Genomic DNA, 22884 nt, shown 5'->3' with positions numbered 1-22884 from the left:
AATGTGTATGGTAACAATCTGATATTCAACCAGCTGTTAATGTGTATGGTAACAACCTGATATTCAACCAGCTGTCAATGTGTATTGTTACAATCTGATATTCAACCAGCTGTTAATGTGTAATGTGTATGATAACAATCTGATATTCAACCAGCTGTTAATGTGTATGGTAACAACCTTATATTCAACCAGCTGTTGATGTGTATTGTTACAATCTGACATTCAACCAGCTGTTAAAATGTAATGTGTATGATAACAATCTGATATTCAACCAGCTGTTAATGTGTATGGTAACAACCTGATATTCAATCAGCTGTTAATATATAAATAGTGCACGTTTTTGAGGGTAACAGTTGAAATTGACACCCCAAGGAAAACTATTGTCAACCGACGCGTCAGCGGAGGTTGACAATGGTTTTCCGAGGGGTGTCAATTTCAACTGTTACCCTCAAAAACGTGCACTATTTATTTTATTATACTGAATGTCTTATTGATTTCGGATGTCATAAAAAAATTCGGAGATCGTCGTTAACTTCACGCTTAGAAAGCTTTCAAACTCCCCGCTTCTATTTTTCTCAATAGGAAAGCTTCGTAAAAGATTTACCAACCTCTTTATTATTTGTTTGCTACTCAAAAAGTCCTTTATCACCTAAAGTTTGCACTCGCAAGGATGTTTCGTCTGTCGTTTGTCTTTTTCAAGTAAGCTACATCGGACGCAAGCTTTTATTGACGTCGTTTATTCGGCTTCTTTCAAACGCACAACCGACGTTTTGAGAATTCTACGGTGAACCGTACGCGCATGATTTGAACGCATGTGATATTTTCGTAATGTTACCCGTTGTCAAGTGTGTTGCTAACGCTGAGGGTAATATTACGGATTGTTAAATGTGTCTAAACCAATCAGATTTTAGTATTTAACATGAAAGTATAATAATGTGTATTGTTACAATCTGATATTCAACCAGCTGTTAATGTTTAATGTGTATGATAACAATCTGATATTCAACCAGCTGTTAATATGTATTGTTACAATCCGATATTCAACCAGCTGTTAATGTGTATGGTAACAATCTGATATTCAACCAGCTGTTAATATGTATTGTTACAATCTGATATTCAACCAGCTGTTAATGTGTGTGGTAACAATCTGATATTCAACCAGCTGTAAATGTGTATGGTAACAATCTGATATTCAACCAGCTGTTAATGTGTATGGTAACAACCTGATATTAAGTCAGCTGTAAATGTGTTTAATTACAATCTGTCATTTAACCAGCAGTAAATATGAATGCTTATACAGTATGAAATTTTAAACCAGCTATATATGTGTATGTTACAAAAAATGCAATTTGCAAACTTACATTTTGATATCTAACCAGCTGTAAATTTGTTTACAGGGTGGAGGAGATGTGATACCTGAGGATCAGGAGACAGTCACAACACTTCCAGAGGAACGCACATCAAGAAGTAGAAGCATCACAGGTAAATATACATTAACATTCTGATAGAAAAACACTGATAAGAAAATGATTTTTTATTTCAAGAAATCTTACTAATAGTATTCAAAAAAAAACCAACAGAACCTAAACATTAAGATAATACATGTAATTCTGCTTATTGCTTTTTATGTTTCAATGAATGGCATTTTTATGGGCCCATGCTTAGGAAATAAAATTTTTGTAAAGTGGTTATAAAATGTTATTTCTCCAACAGTGTATTCTAATTTCAGTAAAATGTATAGGTATACACTTCACTAAGATGCATACATGTAAATATTTCTATACATATTGTATTTTAATTTTGACAACAATGTTGCCCTGGCTACTAAAATATATATTTCTGTTACTGTAAAACTAGATGAAAAGTTGGGGGGGGGGGGGGGGGGAGGGGGGTTTAAAGTCAGGTATGTGCTCCTTCTTTCTCCATTTTAAATAAGTACAAAACATAAAGCTACAGTCTCATCAGAGATGTCTGGTTTAAATTTTGTTTTGTTAAATATGCTCCTGCTACAATGTAGTTGGAAGTACAGGTGATAATAAAGTACAATTATAGCATGTAATAAGATCAATCTATGATTTTATCGAACCAACCAGGAACAAAATATACTGAATGTTAAAGGTGCATGCCTTGGTGTTGTTTCAACCAAGAGAATTTCGTGAATTACAATGAAAAATAAGATGTTTCATGATTAGAACACTCATCCTGTTGGCTGGAGATCTTGGGCTAGAGTACCAGTAAGCAGACACATATACCCCACGTGTTGTTAATTGAAATGGCCCAAAGTAATGATAATTTTTTTTTAGTAATATTAAATTGCAATTTTTCCTGTCACATTTATGTAAGTATCATGGTCTTTTGTAAGCAGTAAAAATCAGCAAAACAAATTCTACAAAAACATGCAATATATACTTTTATTTGATAAGTAAATATTAGATATATGTATATAAAGTAATGTATGGAAAAGATGTAATAAAAACTGTCCAATAATAAGTTATTTATTATCAGTCATTCTCTCTGAAGCCAATTGTACTTTCATTTTAATGAGCAATGAAAATTAATTGAAATAAGGAAACACTATCAACTAATTACATGTAAATGCAACATATTTCTTATTATAGCAATAAATCTCTGAGAAACTTTTGAAGAAGCATAGAAAATGCAATTTTTAGAGTGCATAATTTTAGAAACCATTCATTGATGATCTTGGACTCTTAATCTCTTCAACTCTTAACCATTCTCATTTTTTAGGGGACCTTTTATTAACTTAAATTCTTTCCAGTCACTGGTTTATATTATATTTATTTCCACAATATTATACCAGTTATCTTCTTTTTCTGACCCAATGTATTGACAAGTCAAATTGATACATGTATACCAATTAAACCATATCAGTTGGTGCATCATGGGGGAAAGTTGTATTGTACGACATCACCAAAAAGTATAAGGTATAATATAGGGGTCACTTTGACCCAGTATAGGAATTACTGTAAAGCGAAAAATTTTAGCGGGGTGCTAAATTTGCTTATTTTAGCGGGTTTTGTAGTAGATCGTTAAAATTTAAAATCGCTAAATTTGCACCCTTGCTTATTAGTACTGAATACAAGGAAACTATCATAAATAACTTTGATCAGTCTCTCGTTACATGCTGTATCCTTCATCTGGTATTGGTATTTACTCAAACTCTTGTTTAAATCAATATTCAAACGTATACTAAACATACTGATCGAAACTCATCGAAAAGATGGATTAATTTCCTCTCTTTTGAAAAGTCATGGATCTCTGTGTCCGCCAAAAAAGTTCCACTTAAAGTACTGGCATACATTTATTTTTACGTACAAGCAAAACGCAAAATTTTACACCCACTTAAGAAACCTGCTATATGGTATATTGCTATTCATGATCAAATTGTTTTAGGGTTAGGTATATCTTGCATACTGCAAAGGAATTGAGAGGAATCGATCCTCAAATCGTATCAGTTGATGAATCTTGGAAAGAATGTGAGCTGCAACCCAAAAGTACACATAGGTCATGATCAGAACCTTAATTATTGTACAAGTACTTTTTTTTTACACATGGTGTTAATGTATGCTATGTACGCAGTCACAAATTTGCTGTGAGAAATTTGTCCCACTGCCTACTTAGAGTACATTGAAGGCATATAGTGGTAATCTTAAGAAATCTGCACAATTTTCTACCTGACTGTTAGTGTGGAAAAAAAGTACGGTTTCAATATTTTGAAATTGTTTACTTGTTAGTTGATCTTTCTTAGACAGTCACATGTAATACGTTAGCCTGACTGTAAGGCATTGGTCATAATGTTGTCAGGTCAAAGAAAAATGACCCAAAAGAACTGACATAGCTTTGCAATACTTTACAATCACAAATATTTTTTTATCTTAGTTGTAAGTCCTTTTGTAAAACGAGGTCCTGATATGCAAAGCTGCATCCATTAATTAATTAGTAAATTTATACCAAATTTCTCCCCATCTATAAGGAAATAATTTTTCTGATGGAGGGCCTGTGTGTAACCTGTACAGTAAAATGTACGTGTTAACTGTAACCTGAAAAAACAATCATTAGATAAATAGCATATGCATGATTAATTAAATAAATTCATGTAATATAAATTCAGTGTTCTTTAACTGGTTAAGCAAATACTACTAAATATCAAAGAATTTCTTTTCTGTCTACTTAGGGATAAAAATTTAATACACCTTTGTAATTTCCTGATGGAAATGGGAACAGTAACCTGAAAACACACTGTAAGATGTTAGAAAAGATTAAAAGTTATCCAGAGATTGATTACCATTGGGTACACATGATTACTTAGTAAAAATTTACAATAATTAGAGAAATTCAATCAAATTTTAATTATTTTTTTGTATTAGTAAAATGGAGGTCCATTGCATTATACTGGTAAAAGGGCTTAAGTATAACTCTGAAAGGTCTCAAGAAATTTAAATGTCTGCAAATTAATATAGCAACTCACTCACTCAGGTTTTTCTCTGGGATTTTCTAGAAGAAATGCAGGACATCTTTATAATCAGCAAATTGCTGGCTTCTTTTCGTGTTCTTTGTTCTATGATCTCTGCAAGTCAAATATTGGGGAAACTCATTTCACTTACCAAAACACTGTCCAACAATTGAAAAAAAAAAAGACTACAGCTTTTTCAGCATGGGAACCAGATGAATTATTTTTTTATTATTTAATAAGTATGACAGTCACACAGATATAGCAAACATGGATATCACAAGTTAATTTCATCCCCCCTCCCCCCCCCCCCCCCCCCCCCCAAAAAAAAAAAAAAAACAAGTTTAAGGGTTTGACTTTGTACATAACTTCTTTGACATGAATAAAAAGAGTGAAATTCTTGTCTGGACTTATCTTTGAAACTGAGAAACTTGAGAGGGCTCATACATAATACAAGGTTGTGTGTGACCAGAGGTCTGTCTTGACCCTTTACACTGTACCAAGGTCATTTTTGGACAAAGTCAAGGACACAGGGTGAAAAGTATTAAATTCTGATTCTAGCCACAACTTTGAAAGGGACAAACTTTGGAAGCTTTATACGTATACTTAAGACAATGGCTGCTTGTGACTTGAGGGTATTTCCTGTTCTTAATTCCTGGAGTAATTTGACAGGTCAAGGTCACAGGTTTTAAAAATATGATTTTGTTGCCTTGGCCAGAACTTGAAGTGGAGAAAACATTAGAGGATTGTATTGGCACAAAGGTAGTTTGTGACAAAAGCGTATGTAACAACATACACCAAGGTCATTAGGACATGGTCAAGGTATTATTGTTTACTCTGACAAATTTTTAAGGTTCGTAAACCCTCTGATCACTCATATAAAATGTTGCTTTAACTCTTATGGTTTTCTAAAAGAAATGTATTTTATAAGTAAAATACAAAGAATTATAGCATATTAGCTTGCAAGGCAAAATTGGACAAAAAAGACATTTCAACTTGCAAATTATAAAGGAATAATAGACATTTATGTTATTAAGAGTTACCTCTCTTATCAGAGTATCAATGGACCTTAAATGAAATTTCCTCAGAAAATCACATTTTCCCTCAGGGTAGTTTATTTAATCATACAATATATAAACAATGGTAAAAGTTACAGAGTTCAGAAGTGTCAGATTCTAAAGGTCTGGAAAATTTGCAATTTTTAAAGAAAAAAACTTTGTATTGGGGGCCAAAGCAACAGGAAATCATTCTTGGAACAAAAGTTTATTGTCACCAAGAAGTCTAGTTATGATTCAGAGGTTGTTTGTATAAGGTCAAGATCACATGACTCAAAGTCATTTAATGCTCTATAGGCCATGACATTTCAATGCTTATAGACTGTGGATGGTCTACTGAGGTGCTATGATTTAACCAACCATTTTATACATTTCAACAAGATTAAGGCCATTGGAATATTTCCAGTATAATCAAGATAGAAAAGTTCATTTTTAAGCTAATTTGATATATGCCCTTTCTTTATTGCTGGGCATATTAATTTTGTGTGCTAGAAAATGGTAATTAATTAATCATTCACAGGATGTAATTACTGATACACTGGATAACAAAGAAATCTCTGCTGTCCCTGGCAATTATAAATCATTTGTAAATTCAATATGTACAAATTTTGAGATCTTAATTTGTAATGTCTGAAATTGACATTTAATGAATTAAATTTAAAGGTTAATTGCTGTCATGTGCAGACATGCATTAATTGACAAGGAATTACTTGTTTTGAATCTATCTTATATTCATATCTGCATAGTGTCTAGCTTTCATATCTTCAGCCTACATTCATACCATAGCAATAAAAGAGCATATTCACGAAGTAAATTTTTTGTGTTTTATCAAAAATACGAGGGTTATTGGAAAAGTTTGTGGACCAATGCAAATCTTCGTTATACTATAATCTTCAAGAAATTTAAAATGAGCACTTTATCATATGTAAAAAATATTTATGTTGTTTAAGTGTGAAGTTTTTCTATGTGATTTAATAGAATTCATGCTATTTAATCTTAAAATCAACACGTTTTGAAACCACGGAGCAAACTCGAGAACACTGTTACATCAAAAACATACCGACATGAGGTTCTCAAAAATACTATCCCTATACATTTCACACAGTATTGCCCAATACCAGTGCACTCATTAAAATCATTTCTCTATCAATTGAAATCTATTTTGCTAACAATTGTTCCAGTAGCATCATTTTGTTTGTCAATGTTATATTTTTTTCACTGCAAAAGTGTGCTTTCACAAGATCAGCATCTGTGAAGCACCAAACTCTTAGCTTGACATTACTAACTTTTCAATGTTTTTGATAAGAATTTTACAGATAATCCGTTTTCTCACAGATCACCATCTTCTAAGAAGAGTAGTCTATCATTCAAATACTTGTATTTGATATTTACTTGTACCACTTAACACACATGCATGGCTCGCTTTTGATATATTTCCTACTTCCTTCAGCATTTTCAGAGTTTTTTTTTTTACTTTTCCAGAGTACAACACAACATTGTATGGTTAACTGCTGCTCCATGACGTTCTACAACGTCATCTTTTTTGCCTTTTTCAATAAGAAATACATGTATACCTATCTTCTGAAACTGATTTCTTTTCAATGATGCAAAATATTAAGTCATAATTTGGAATTAGAAACAATGAAACAATTTCTAATTTGAACATGTAGAATTTTTCTGTTTTTGTGTCATTTTACAGAAGATATGACTACAGACATTATTCAGTGTCTTGATTGTAATTTACAAAATTTTGACCAGCTCCGTGATCTGATTTTCACATTTTTTAACTCTTAATAAGTTTGAAATAAACCATGATATTTCAAAAATTTTTAATACACATCATTTGAATTTACTGTAAGTTGAAATATTTTTTCCAAATTTGGATATATATAATATGACGTTAAGTAAAAAAAGTTATGACGGTAGTCCATGTCAACCTATGAACAACCCTCGTACATGCATGTATATGAAAGATTAATGTACCCCGGCCTGTTTAATAATGTCTAAATTATGATTTTTCAGTCACATTTGATAAACCACCTGATCCTGCACTCATCGATTCTGCCACTTACATTGATGCAATTAATTATTTCTGTGATATGATGATGGAAAAGGCACTGGATTCACTGAAGCGTGGAGGCAGGAAACCACCCGGATCCAAAGAAAATGTGGTGCAGGCTAAAAACACTGTGCTTGTGCTGCCCAAAATACCACAGTATGTAAAAAGTGCATGGTGATGGCAGATTTCTTAAATATTAAATTAAATACACAATCTTTAAATTATTTTATTTCCATGAGGTCATGTTTTTGTATTAGATTGCAGGAATGTAAAATCCCAATTGTTCACCATAGGCCATATTATTGATACGAAGAGCCAATGGTAAAATATGATAATGTATGAATAATTTTTGAGATCAATGAACTCTGAAGAGATACACCTTTAGTTCATATAGGTGTCATTTTATGCATTTGATCTAAAATCTATGTATACACAAGTTGAAATAGGGATTGATGTATCTTTTTAAACATTTCAAAACATGGCCGTAGGAACCGGGGGGGGGGGGGGGGCAATAATTTTGCCGATATATAGATTACTATAGGAAACATAGGTACTATATGCTTGTGCCCCCTCAATAAAAACATCTGATGACCTTTCTTTTTTTTTTCTTTTTTTTTTTTGCTTGTCAGGAAATTTTTGGTAGTGCCCCCAGAACTGTCAACTGAAAATGTATGGCTGTGCCCCCCCAAATTGAATTTGCTTCCTACGAACCTGCAAAATATGCAAGAAATTAAAAAAAAAAAATCATATTTTGACAGTACTTTGCTTCTAAAGATTATTTTGAAACTTTCCCAGCTGAATTTTTTTAAAAATCTTATTTGCAGCAAACCAGCCCTTGTTCGTCTGGGTGAAACCCACACAAGTACCTGCAGACCTGAGAGGGAGACTAATTTACATGTTGGTAAGTGGACAACATCAAATACTGTTTGTTTATCAAAATTACAGCCATATAAGAACAGGTGCTTTATTAGCAATGATTATTTCTTTGTCTTTTTTATGCCCCCGGATCAAAAGATCCCGGGGGTATATTGTTTTTGTCCTGTCTGTCTGTTTGTCTGTTTGTCTGTCTGTCTGTTGTCAACTTTAACCTTGCCCATAACTTTTAATTGGTTGGAGCTATAACTTTCATATTTCACATGTGTATTCCTTGTGACAAGACCTTTGTTTGGGTACCATCATATTTGACCTTTTGACCTTGACCTTGGAGTTTGACCCACTTTTGCAAAATTTTATGAGACTTTAACCTTGGCTATAACTTCTGAACAGTTGGTGCCTGGGGTTTCAAATTCACATGTGTATTCCTTGTGACAAGGCCTTCCTCAGGATATCAACTTCCTTGACCCTTTGACCTTGACCTAGGAGTTTGACTTACTTTTGAAGAACTTTAAGCTTGGCCATAACTTTTTAACTGTTGGAGCTAGGGCTTTCATACTTCACAAATGTAATCCTTGTGGCAAGACCTTTCTTTGGATACCAACCACTTTGACCTTTTGACCTTGACCTAGGAGTTTGACCTACTTTTGAAAAACTTTAACCTTGGCCATAACTTTTGAATGGTTGATGCTAGGGCTTTCATACTTCACATATGTAATCCTTGTGACATTACCTTCCTTTGGATACCAACCACTTTGACCTTTTGACCTTGACATAGGAGTTTGACCTACTTTCGAAAAACTTTAATCTTGGCCATAACTTTTGAATGGTTGGTGCTAGGGCTTTCATACATCACATATGTAATCCTTGTGACAAGTCCTTCCTTTGGATACCAACAACTTTGACCTTAACCTTGACATTTTACTTACTTTAAAAAAACTTTTACCTTTGCCATAACTTTTGAACAGTTGCAGTTAGGGCTTTCAAATTTCACAGGTATATTCCTTGATACAAGACTTTTCTTTGGGTACCAACATTTTTTATCTTTTGGCCTGGATTTTGACTTGCATTTGAGAAACTTTAACCTTTGCTATAAGCTGTCATATGGGGGCATCAGTGTTTCACAAACACATCTTGTTTTTTCTTTTATGCACTTCACCTTGTCACAATTAATTCAGATTTGGTGTGCATATAAATTTGAAAAATAAACAGAAGAAAAACAATATCAACAACTGATATATGGTCCATGTGATCTGCCAAACTGATGCAGGAATTTTTTTTTTTTTTGTTTTTTTTTTGAAAGTAAACGAAAAAGTGTAGAAAAATTTATTATGTTCTCAATGATTAAAAGGAAATAATCCCTGATAAAGTAAAACTTGAACAGTCTGAAAAATATTAGTGGCTTAACTTATTTGCTTTAGTATTAAAAATTTAGTTCTTTGGATACAGTACGTAACTCAAGATTTGGTAATTAAGAATCATACCTTACACATGCTGCATCCTTTTTTAAATAGTGTTTGCCATATTTGTAAATATTTACAATATTTATACCCCTGCTCCGAAGGAGAGGGGGGTATACTGTTTTACCCTTGTGTGTCTGTCTGTAACAAATTTTCATCGCAGTTTTCTCAGCAACTACTCATCGCAGATGCTTGAAATTTTAGCACACTCTGTTTAGGCATGCCATATGGTGGGATTCATTTTTGTATGAATCTGATGTCAACTTCCTGTTTATCTGTGTGTCTGTCTGTACTAAATTTCCATAACAAATTTTCATTGCAGTTTAATTTCTCAGCAACTACTCATTGCAGATGCTTGATATTTTAGCACACTCATTGTTTATACATGCCATATGGTGTGATTTATTTTTGTAAGAATCCAATGTCAACTTCCTGTTTCTCTTTAACTGAACTTGTGTATATTCACATGAGAGCGTATATTCATATCAGAGTAGGGGGTATTACTAGTGAGCATTGGCTCACAGACTTCTTGTTTCAAATATTTAATTACTACACCATTTCTAATGACCCTTACACAGAAAATAAATATGTCTATACCATTTGATGAAGCATGCCTATTACTTGGTATTTCCAAAGTCAATTACATGTTGCCCAAGAAATAAAAAGTCTGACATACATATTTGTATTTATGAACAAAAGTGTGTCATGATTCATCAATAGGTGGGACTTGCATGGAAAATAGATTATTTAAAAAATGTAGAGTATATAAAGATATGGCTATATTTATGAACATAAATATATTACTGTTAAGTTTTAGACATGTGGAGATAGTAAGGTGGTTGCATGGAGTAAATGGTTTACTACATGTCCTTATCAACCTTTTATTAAACAGCTAGTCTCACAGAAAAATCCTTAAATTATAATACATGTCAATCCATTATGAAAATAACCTAATATAGGGCTACATGTTTCTACATGATATTTGAGTGTCTTGTTCTTAAATGATTCTGCCGTTCATGCAGACAGTATTGATCTTTCATATGAATTTTAGGTCACCTGAGTCACTCAGGTGACTTATTGCTCTCTGTTTTCGTCAGTCATCGTGCGACATGCGCCAGTCATAAACTTTTTAACATTTTCAGCTTCTCTTGGACCACTTGACCAAGTTTGGCATATAGCATCAATGGGTGAAGGGGTACATAAATTATGAGTTTCATGGTCCCTAACCCACCCCCCTCCCCCCACCCACTACATGTAAATAGATAAGATAAATTCTTTAAAAATCTTCTTCTCTCTCCTTTTATATAATGATGACTAAGAGTGCATCTTCCCAAATTGTGAAATTTGTGGCCCCAGGAACAGGGGTGCGGGAGGGGGGTTCTATTTATTATATTGTGAAAGTGCTTTATTTCTTGAAAAAAATTTTTCTTTGCTCCTGGGCATTAAGCAACCAAACAAAATGGGTAGTTATGATAAACAGGGTGCTTCTTCCAAAATTGTGAATTTCATGTCCCCAGGGTCAGGGGCTCTAGAGTTAGGATGGGGCTCTAATGATCATATAGAGAAATGCATGCATACATTCTTTAAAAATCTTCTCTGCCCCTGTATGTAAAGCAGAATAATAGGTGCATGGTTATGATGATCAAGGGTGTCTCTTCTAAAATTGTGAATTTGTGGCCCCAGAGTCAGGGGTTCTGTAGGGGGGGGGGGTATTTATTATATAGTGAAAATGCATTATTTCTTTGAAAATCTACTTCTCTGCTCCTTGGCATTAGGTAAACAAACCAAAAGAAAAGTTATGATGAACAAGGGTGTTTCTTCCAAAATTGTGAATGTCTTGGTCCCTGAGTCAGGTATTCTGGTGTTAGAGCAGGGCTCTCTGTTGATAACATAGTAAAAATGCATTAATTCTTTAAAAATCTTCTTCTCTGCTCCTGGGTATTTAGCAGATAAACCAAGTGCATAGTTATGGTGAGCAATGACTGCTATTTTAAAATTATGAAATTTGTGACTCTATGGTCAAGGATTGAGGTTGGGGCGGGGGGTCTGTTGAATATATAGTAAAAATGCTTTCTTACTTGGAAAATCTTCTGCTTTGCCCCTCAGTATTTAGCAGACATACTAATTACAAGTTATGATGAGCAGGGATGCCTTTTCAAAAAGTTTAGATTCATAACTCCTGAATCATAGGTTTTGATGTTAGTGCTGGGTTCTTAAGAATTTATAGGGAAAATGCATTGTTTCTTTGAAAATCTTCTCTGCAATCATGGCAAATGCATGGTTATAATAAGCAAGGGTTCCTCTTCCAAAATTGTTAATTTCTTAGCCCCTGGGTCAGGGGCTGTGGTGTCAGAGTGGATATGTTGAATCTATAGTAAAAATGCATTATTTCTTTGAAAATCTTCTCTGCTCCTCAGCATCTAGGAGGCAAACAGAGTGTATAAATTTGTAATAAGCAAGAGTATTTTTACCAGATTTTTGAAATTCTGCATCACTTGGTCAATTTATTCTGTGAAATACTTTCAAAATGCTTCTTCTCCTACAGTTTTAGTTTGATATCAATAAAACTTGGCACACAGGGAGATTACACTAAGATACATAATTTTTTTTTATCGGTTTTTGATTTGATGAACAGTGTTGCCATGGTTACTAAAAATAGGAATTTCCAGAAATACTTTCAAAAAGCTACTCCTCCTACAGTTTTGGTCTGATTTCAATATAACTTGGCACATAAGTAGACTACATTAAGAGACATAATTCTGTTTATGGGTTTTTGACTTCAATGAACATTGTTACTAAAAATAAAAAAATTCTGTGAAATACTTTCAAAACACTACTCCTCCTACAGTTGTGGTCTGATTTCAATATAACTTGGCACACAAATAGATTACACTAAGATACATAATTTTTTATATAGGTTTTTGATTTCAATGAATAGTGTTGCCATGGTTACTGAAAATAGATATTTCTGTGAAATACTTTCAAAATGTTACTCCACCTCCTACAGATTTGGTCTGATTTCAATATAACTTGGCACACAAGTAGATTACACTAAGATACCTTATTCTTTTATTGACCTTTGATTTCAATGAATAGTGTTGCCATGGTTACCAAAAGAGAAGAATTTCTGTGTAAGGGGACACAAAATCTGTTTGCTATATCCCTATATTTGCTATACCCAAATTTGTAATATCCATAACATTTTTAAAAGGAATTGTTAAGAATTTTGCCCAGGATTTCAAAAAACTTCACTGTATTCGTGAATTCACTATATCCATGTTCATACTAAACAAGTTTTACTGTACTAATACACTTTAGGCAAGTATCCTCATATAGTGTAGATTCAAGTTTTTTCAGAAGGGGTTATATAGGGAAAAAAATCTTTGGAAATCTGATGATGAAGATCAGAAGGGCCATATGGTTAGTCATATTGTGCGAGCATCCTCAGATAATGTATATTCCAGTCTGTTCGAATCAGGTTTGCTGGAGGTATGGTGGGGCGACAGTAGCCGATCAAAGTTTTATGTAGGAGTAAAAGGAAATAGGGGATCGGAGTGTTACAAGGCCTAGGGAATTTTTTTATTTTTCAAATTATGGGTCCTGGGGTTGGGGTAGGGCTAAAATCAGAGATCAAATTTTACATCGTGCATACATGTATAATCGTAAAAAGATCTTCTCCAGAGAATGAGGACCATGTTAGTCATATTGATAACTTCTTCAGCCTAGGTTGAAGCCAAAATATTTTTCCATTGTATTAGACCAGAGTATTACTGGTAGTTAATTTAACCCTTTATTTGAATTTTTCCCATTAAGTAAGCAATAATTATTGTTATTTCCATTCATCACTTCTTTAGTTTTGGAACACTTTTCCTAGGCCTAGGGGTAAATGGTTCAGGTACCCTACATGTATGTTGAAAATGAAATAGATTAACTCAATTATTAAACCTTAATTTTAGAGGGTCCTTAAGGTCCATGTAGAGGATTTGTGAGATTTCTTGTTTTTGTTAAATGGACTATATTCTTTTACAGATTACCGTTATCCAGCTACCACAGCTCGAGGAAATCAGCCGGTACCAGGGGACATTTCTCACTTTACCCCAAGCATAAACCTCCCAATGAAGACCTTGTATATAAACCCATTTCCTAGTGCTATTGATGCTCTGATGCCAAGCTACCAGGAGCCTATTCTAATAACTCTGAAATCATCACAGAAGTACTTTATCCATAACCAGTCTTATCTTCAAACAGAACCGGCTGTAGCACCAGCTCACTGAAAAGGAAAAAAAATAATAAAAGATTGCACTAGTAGCTGCCTGCAGCTCATCACAAAGTATAGATCATTAGAACTCAAAAAAAAAAATATAGAAATGATCATGCAGTTCATTTCAATTCTCTGTAAATTTATACATGTACATGTATATATCTATGCAGGTAGCAACTTAATAATGCAGACATGCATATTTCTCAAGCAAGCTTTGTTTATATTTGTTTAATTATGACAATTTTTATCTTAAAATTTTTATAGGAAGATAAAAGTGTTTTTTTTTTTTTTTTGAGATCTTCACAACTGCAAAAGTGTGTTTGAATACATATTTTGATTGTGATTGACTATGTACTTAATTCAAATTTGAATGTACAAAGTTTCAAATACATGTAGAATGTACTTCTGCAAAATAAAAATTATATAATTGATATTTTAAGGTTACAACATAGATTTTGTAGATACAAGTAGTAATATAAAATGAAGTAAATATTTTTTATCCTATAACTTGTGGGGGTTTTTTCAGACCTATTTTAAATTATTGTTTATGCTTTTGTGTTCATTATTGTAAATGATTTTATTATCCTCTATTTTATTTACATGTAAATTAATATTAACTAATTACATGTAATAAATATGTGTATATATAGTAAGCCTTATTATTGAATTTGACATTCTTTATTTTAGCTGTGATATTTAACATTAAGGTCATGTGTTCTGCAACAAAGACTAGACTTGTTTATTTTTGTGATACAAAAATATTTTCTTTTCCTTTAGTCACGATGTGCCAATGTACTTGAGAGAAAGAGAGAGGGAGAGAGAAAGAGAGGTTAAAGCGGCATAAACAATTCCTCTGAAGACGATATTTTAAGTGTAATGTTTGCTGGAAATATTTGAATTTTGATCACCATTTTGTAATAAACTTAAAACACAAAAAGGAGTACATGTGTTCTCTTCTCATTTTAACCATGCATATTATAATGGTGTAGTGCAAGGCTTACATAATGTGAATGTCTTACCTGCTCTTAAATAGCTGCATGTGTCTGTAATGTATTACAACATTTGGAGAAAAGATTTTGTTTCAAAATTATTAACTTCATATTCTTTAAACCCTTGTGTCCAGAGAATTATAATTAAGATTAAACAAGAGGCCCATGGGCCACATCGCTCACCTGAGCACTGTGGCTAGGAAAAAAGCAAAAATCAGTTCAGTATTGAAAAGCTTTAATGCATAAGTGGTGACCTTACCTACCCCTTAAAGGGGGAGGGTTATGATTTGAACAAAATTGAATCTACACTAACTATAAAAGATGCTTACATATTTCTTTGACTAACTGTGACTTTTTTTCTTACAAGTTTGAACTTTCATTATGGTACCAACCTTTCCCCAGGGGTCATAATTTGAACAAATCTGAATCTTCACGATCTGAGGATGCTTTCATAATATATTACTAATCATTGCTTTGCTATTCTTGAGAAGAAGATTTCTAAAAAAAAAAAATTCCTATGTATTCCTATGCATAACTTTAATCATCAATTGTGGCCAACCTTATCCCCAGGGAGTCATGATTTTTATCAAAAATGAATCTACACTACCTTAGGATACTTCCTAATAGTTGATAATCAATCATGGCTTTGCTGTTCTTGGGAAGATTTTTTCTATATATTCCTATTTAAAACTTTGATCGTCCATTGTGGCCCCACCCTACCCTTGGGGGTCATGATTTGAACAAACTTGAATCTAGACCACCTGAGGATGCTTCAAAATAAATATGACCAATCATGGCTTTGCTGTTCTTGAGAAAAAGATTTTTGAAAATTTTTCCAATGTACTCCAATGTAAAACTTTGATCGTCCATTGTGGCCCAGATCTACCCCAGGGGATCATGATTTGAACAAACTTGAATCTACACCACCTGAGGATGCTTCCATATAAATATGACCAATCATGGCTGTGCTGTTCTTGAGAAGAAGATTTTTAAAGATTTTTCCTATACATTCCTATGTAAAACTCCTTTGTTGCCCCACCCTACCCTTGGGGGCCATGATTTGAACAAATTTGAATCTACATTACCTGAGGATGATTCCACATGAGTTTTATCTTTCCTGCCCAGTGGTTCTTGAGAAGAAGATTTTTAAATCATGCCATTAATTTATCACTAATTTGTAATTATCTCCCCTTGGAAGAGGACATGGCCCTTCATCTGAACAAACTTGAATCCCCTTTATCCAAGAATAGTCCATGCCAAGTTTGGTTGAAATTGGCCCCGTCGACAGACAACGGACAAATTTCGATAAGAAAAGCTCACTTGAGCCTTTGGCTCAGATGAGCTAAAAAAAAGATAATATTATTGATCAGAAGCCACTGCTACAATGAACAGATCACAAAACATGGGTAAATAAGGATTACATACAGCTCAATCATTTCATGAATGTTATCTCTTAGGCAAATTCTTACACTATACAAATATTCTGGTATTATGTATCCTTAATTGCAACATTTATGGTATTGTTTGGTAGGATTTTTATTTACTTTGGAATCACTCAGGACTTGCTCCAAAACCTTTTTCTGTTCAATCACCCAGAAAATATAGGTAAGATTCAGCAAACCATGTTTGGGAGTGTATATATTTAGATGCACCTTCCATGCAAATTTGGTCAGCATAGGGCTAATAGTAAAGTTGAAACAAACCTTCTGAAGAAAACTAATGACTCATGCAGACAAAATACAAGTCAGATCTAGAATCAGAACCCATGCCTGGTAGATTTCATCCCTAAAATAAATCATCCATGCAAGTTTATCTAGGCAGGGCTTAAAGTTACATGGGAATGGACCTGCTCTAGAAACTTAATCCTGTCACTCATCATGAAAATCCAAGTCAGATCCAGCATCCAGATCATGTCTGGAAGTGTGGATCTTCAGATGCATCATCCATGCAAGTTTGGTAACCATAAGGCTTACACTAGTAATTATAATAATCCTGTTCCAAAAACTTTAACATTGACACTTTTCCAGATCAGATCGGGTCAGATCCAGCATCTTAAGTCTTGTTGTGTTCCTAGATGTACATGTATTATCCATGCAAGTTTGGTATACATAGGGCTTTAACATTACACTGGAATGAACCTACTCCAAAAACAACCTGATCACTCATCAAGAAAGTGTAAGTCAAAGCAAGCCTGGTAGTGTGCACTGTTGCAACAGTGCATCCCTCGAAGCATCATTCATGTAAGTTAAGTCACAATATGGCTTTTAGTTACTTGGGAATAGATAATACATACATAAAATGTACATCAGATTTAGCATAAAATATGGATTTAACAAACAGTAATCATGCTCAAAACTCCATTGAAACATCTGAAGCAAGTCCAGTAGTCTATATCCCTAGATGTCTCAGCTATGAAAGTTTGGTCACCAAAGGGCTTTCTGTTATTTTGAATGAACCTGCTTCAAAAATTTGATCTAGTCACTCATCTAGAAAAAAATGTAGGTCAAATCTAGCATCCAAACCAAGTCTGACAGCATGCATTCCTAGATGAAACATCTAAAAGATGCAAGTTTGGTCACCATAGGGTTTATAGTGACTTTAGAATGAACCTGCTCTGATACCTTCCGAGTCCTTTTACAATGTACCTGAATGTTACCTAAGGATCAATGGAGAGTATATAATACTAGTTAAACAAACAAAATGTACAAAAACAAAAAAGTCTCAACAGGAAAGGGGGGGGGGGGGGCATGCCAGTGCTAGTACCGCCTTTGTTCTCTCAATGGTGTTTGTTAGTTGGATTGCATGACATCCACCTGTTCAAGGACAATTGGAATTGCCATTACAGCTAGGAATAAATCTAATCACCTAGACCAGATATTTCAACAAGTTAAGAGATCCATGGGCCATAATGCTCACCTGAGTCACTATTGCCCAGCAGATTTTTTCCCTATGTACATTATATTTCTATGGAAAACTTTGATCACATTTTGTGGCCCAAACTATTCCCACATGGGGGATTGTTTTGAACAATCTTTATCTACACTAAGATTTTTAGCTCTTCTGAGCCAAAGGCTCAAAGGGCTAATGCTATGGCCATTTGTGCGGTGTGCGGCGTGCGGTGTGCGTAAACTTTTTAGAATACGGGCCATAACTCAAGAACCCCTCAGCCAATTATTGTCAAATTTGTCACAGGGTATCCTTGGCCCAAGGGCTCCCAATTATTATAAAACTAGGGTTGTGACCCTTAAACAAGGAAGATAATTAGGAAAATAGAAACAAAAGTACTGGTTGCTAAAAAATCTTCTTCTCAAGAACCACTGGGCAGATTATCACCAAACTTACACAAAACGATGAGGATATGTTGTAGATTAAAATTTGCATGGGGAATTACCCTGGGGCAAAGGGCGTGGTCTCAAGGTCACTTCAAAGTTGACCTAAAATTACATTTTATTAAAATGTTGATATTTTGCTTACTATAAGGACTAGGATCATCAAATCTTGTCAGTTGATGCATCTAAGGACCTCATATCATGTCAACTCAAAAGTAGGTCACGGTGACCTACTTTTTAAATTTTGCGGCCATTCTTTTTCAAATTGATTTAGAGGCATATTTTGAACAATTTAAGGCTTATGATCATCAAACTTTGTCAGTTGATGTATCTTGGGTCCTCGGATTACGTCAACTAAAAAGTAGGATCACCTTGACCTACTTTTTGAATTTTTTGGCTAATCTTTTTCAAAACAACTAAGGTCATTAATTCAAATACTTAAAGATTTAGAATCATTAAATCTTGTAAGATGATGCATCTTGGGGCCATAAAGCATATTTATTAAAAAGTAGGTCACAGTGACCTACTTTTTGAACTTTGCAGGCATTCGATTTCAAAGCATTTTAGAGGCATGATTTGGACATTTTAAGGCCTATGATCATAAAACTTTGTAAGTTGATGCATCTTGGGTCCTCAAAAAACGTCAACTGAAAGGAAGGTCACCTTGACCTACTTTTGAAATTTTATGGCTGTATTTAAATATTTTAGGGTACTATTTGGCTTAGAATCATCAAAATTTGTCAGTTGATGTATCTTGAGTCCTCAGAGTAGGTTGACTGAAAAGTAAGTCACTGTGACCTACTTTTCAATTTATTTGACTATAATTAAATATTTCGGGTACTAATGGGCTTAGAATCATCAAACTTTGTCAGTTGATGGATCTTGTGTCTTCGGAGTAAGTCGACTGAAAAGTAGGTCACCGTGACCTACTTTTGAAATTTTATGGCTTTATTTAAATATTTCAGGTACTAATTGGCTTAGAATCATCAAACTTTGTCAGTTGATGCATCTTGGGTCCTTGGAATATGACAACTGAAAAGTAGGTCACCGTGACCTTCTTTTGAAATTTTATGGCTGTACATGTATTTAATATTTTCGGGTTACTATTTGGCTTACAATCATCAAAATTTGTCAGTAGATGTATCTTGGGTCCTCGGAGTAGGTCAACTAAAAAGTAGGTCACTGTGACCTACTTTTCAATTTATAATGCTATAATTAAATATTTTGAGTACTTATTGGCTTTGAATCATCAAACTTTGTCAGTTGATGCATACTGGGTCTTCAGAGTAGGTCGACTGAAAAGTAGGTCACCGTGACCTACTTTTGAAAATTTATGGCTTTAATTAAATATTTTTCAGGTACTAATTGGCCTAGAATCATCAAACTTTGTCAGTTGATGCATCTTGGGTCTAGAAGTACAAAAACTGAAAAGTAGGTCACCGTGACCTACTTTTGAAATTTTTTATTGCTTTATTTAAATATTTTTAGGTACTAATTGGCTTAGAATCACCAAACTTTGTCAGTTGATGCATCTTGGGTTCTCAAAATCTGTCATCTGAAAAGGAGGTCATTGTGACCTACCTTTGAAATTTTATGGTTATATTTTTAAAAATATTTTAGGTATTAATTTGCTTAGAATCATCAAACTTAGTTGATGCATCTTTGGTCCTCAGAGAATGAAAAGTGATAAGTAGGTCACCATGACCTACTCTCAGGTACTAATTGGCGTAGAATCATCTAGGGTTCTCAGAGTGTTTCATCTTAAATGTAGGTCATGATGACCTACCTTTGGAATTTCAAGGCTTTATCTAAATATACAGGAGACTTAGAGGCTTCAAATAGAAGTGATAGGTTGTACAGTTTATCAGAAGAGTGATTCAAGGCCCTTGGGCCTCTTATTACCTATATATTCCTATGTTACACTTTGATTACCTACTGTCACCCGACCCTACCTCTGGGGTTGTGATCTGAACAAACTAATTCAAACTACCCAAGGATGCTTCCATATTAATGAAGTATGGAGATAATGAACAGAATAATCAAGCTCAAAAGTCCATTGAAACAATACAAATCAGGAGCAGAGCAAACACAGGCCTCTAAAAAACATCAGAGGTGGGATCAGGTGCCAGGGAGGAGTAAGAATCCTCTGTCGACCCGACACAGTCGCTTGATGAAGCCGTAACTTTTATATTTCTTGATGAATTGCTTTGAAACTCAAAATATAAAGATATATTAGTAGTCTAGACAAGATAACATGGTCAAATTAGGATGAACTCACGCGCATGCACGTGCGCTCTTCTCTGATTGGCTGATACAAAAATCTCAATAATTTCCTTGTTTTTTGACAAAATACTTTGAAATTTAGAATATAAGTATATATTATAAGGTGCTACAACATGTTATATAGGAAATTTCTTGAAAACACGCGCATGCATGTGTGCTGCAATCTGATTGGTTGAAACTTTAAATGTCTATAACTCCGTTGATTTTCAACAAAACAGGATGAAATTTACGACATGGATAGGCACATAGAGCTCCTACATTATGATACTATCAAAACTGAATGCAAGGCCATGCATGCGCGTATGCTGAATTCTGATTGGCTAATACTTAAAGGGTTACATCTCTCTTATTTTTCAATGAAATTCTTTAATATTTAACACAAATGTATGTATTGTGAGACACTATAAGAAAATTACTGTGAAAATTGTAGAAAACATGTGCAAGCACATGCGTTGAAATTTGATTGGCTAATACCCATATGGCTATATCGGAGTAGTTTTCCAATGAAATACCCTTGAAAATAAAGTGTCCATCTATATTACAAAAGTATTGTCTAATTTATTGAAGCTTTTAGGGAATGGGGCATCATAAGGGATTGGGGAGCCGTTTGGGGAACATCTGTAATGGTTCCCGTTACAAGTAGCACTAGTTTATAAAATTTTGCATCATTTTTAAGTTCAAACATTAAAACTGGATTCTACGATGCAAATTAAACTATATCCAATGAAAAAACCGCAATTAAATTCCATTTTGTATTCGCTGACATTATGATTATAATATGATCATAAATATATTATGGCATACGATTAATCATGCTTTTTCTGTTCTTGAGATAAAAGATTTTTCAACATTTTTCCTATGCGTTCCATTTCTATGTTAAACTTGGATCTTCCATTGTGGCCCCAACCCATCCTTGGGGGTCATGATTTGAACAAACTTGAATCTACACTACCTGAGGATGCTTCCATATCTATATAACTTATCATGTTTTTGCTGTTTTTGTGAAGATTTTTTTGATTTTTCCCCCTATATATTTCTATGTAAAACTTCTGTCACCTATTGTAGCCCCTATCTACCTGGAGTCATGATTTGGAAAAACTTGAATTCACACTATGTACCGAAGTTTTCACATAATTTTCAACTTTTCTGGCCTTGTGTTTCTTGAGAAGAGTTTTGAAAGATGACATTAAATTTTAACTTTTTAATTGTCTCTCCTTGGAAGAGGACGTGGCCCTTCATTTTAACAAACTTGAATCGCGTTCCCTTCACGTGTGGATTGCTCTGCGGCATGTTTGGTTGAAATTCATTCATTGATTATGAAGAAGGTGAAAGTGTGAAAGGTAACGGACAGATGGACGACGAACAAACGCTTTCGGCTCAGGTGAGCTAAAAACGAAGTGTTTTCGTTTAATGTTTATTAAGTCACTGTTATAAGAGATTTCAATGCTAATTAAAACCTCCATCTTAATTGCTAAAGAGAAAGAAACTTTGATTTCAGCTACGTACTGAACTCGAATTTCAATTTCAATGTTTTACGAAAACAACCCATATATGTCAGAGGAAATAAGAAAAAAATAATTTTTTTGCTTAATGTTATAATGAATTAGTGATAATTATTAAATACAAATTTGATTTTCAATAATTTAGAGAAAATGGGTTATTCCGGTTTTTTTTGCTAGGTTAACTATACTTAATTGAGTTTCAAATTTTCAAAAAAACCACGAGGATCATTTACGTCAAAGGAAATTTAAAAAAAAACATCAATTAAGTAATAGTTAAGTCTCACAGAAATGTCTCTGAATTCACGAAGTAATGTGTATTCAATTACCCGTGGTATTTCCTCAAAGTTCTTCAATAAAGTTAACCAAATTATATATGGAAAATTAGGCCATCATTAAAAATATCTTTGTTTCCCCTAACCCGACCATAAAATCTCAAGATGGGTAGGTAGGTAGGCAAATAATTTTTTTGACATCAGCTTTGAAACTACATTCTTAAAATTTAATGGAATGATATCTTTATAAATAAGTTAAGTACAAAAGAAAGTGATTTGTAAACTGCTAGAATACCATACAAATGCAGTTTAAACTCAACATTTAAGGTA

General features: G+C 33.8%; 1 protein-coding gene across 1 annotated transcript in view; it reads left to right on the top strand.

The window, feature by feature from the left end:
• The window catches only part of LOC133171594 (WD repeat-containing protein 97-like), a 58466-nt gene extending 44226 nt beyond the window's left edge, over positions 1-14240 (top strand). The window contains exons 26-29 of the mRNA XM_061306377.1: positions 1398-1482; positions 7549-7741; positions 8410-8486; positions 13948-14240. Coding sequence (XP_061162361.1) covers positions 1398-1482; positions 7549-7741; positions 8410-8486; positions 13948-14192 — 600 coding nt within the window. The 3' untranslated portion in view covers positions 14193-14240. The remainder of the gene's footprint in view (positions 1-1397; positions 1483-7548; positions 7742-8409; positions 8487-13947) is intronic.
• Positions 14241-22884: the final 8644 nt, after the last annotated feature.

The sequence above is a fragment of the Saccostrea echinata genome, unplaced genomic scaffold (assembly GCF_033153115.1).
Source record: "Saccostrea echinata isolate AGI-Se365-2 ecotype Australia unplaced genomic scaffold, CSIRO_AGI_Sech_v1 ptg000054l, whole genome shotgun sequence".
Taxonomy (NCBI): Eukaryota; Metazoa; Mollusca; class Bivalvia; order Ostreida; family Ostreidae; genus Saccostrea; species Saccostrea echinata.
The sequence above is the reverse complement of the archived record's forward strand: the minus strand, read 5'-3'. Positions and strand labels throughout refer to the sequence as shown.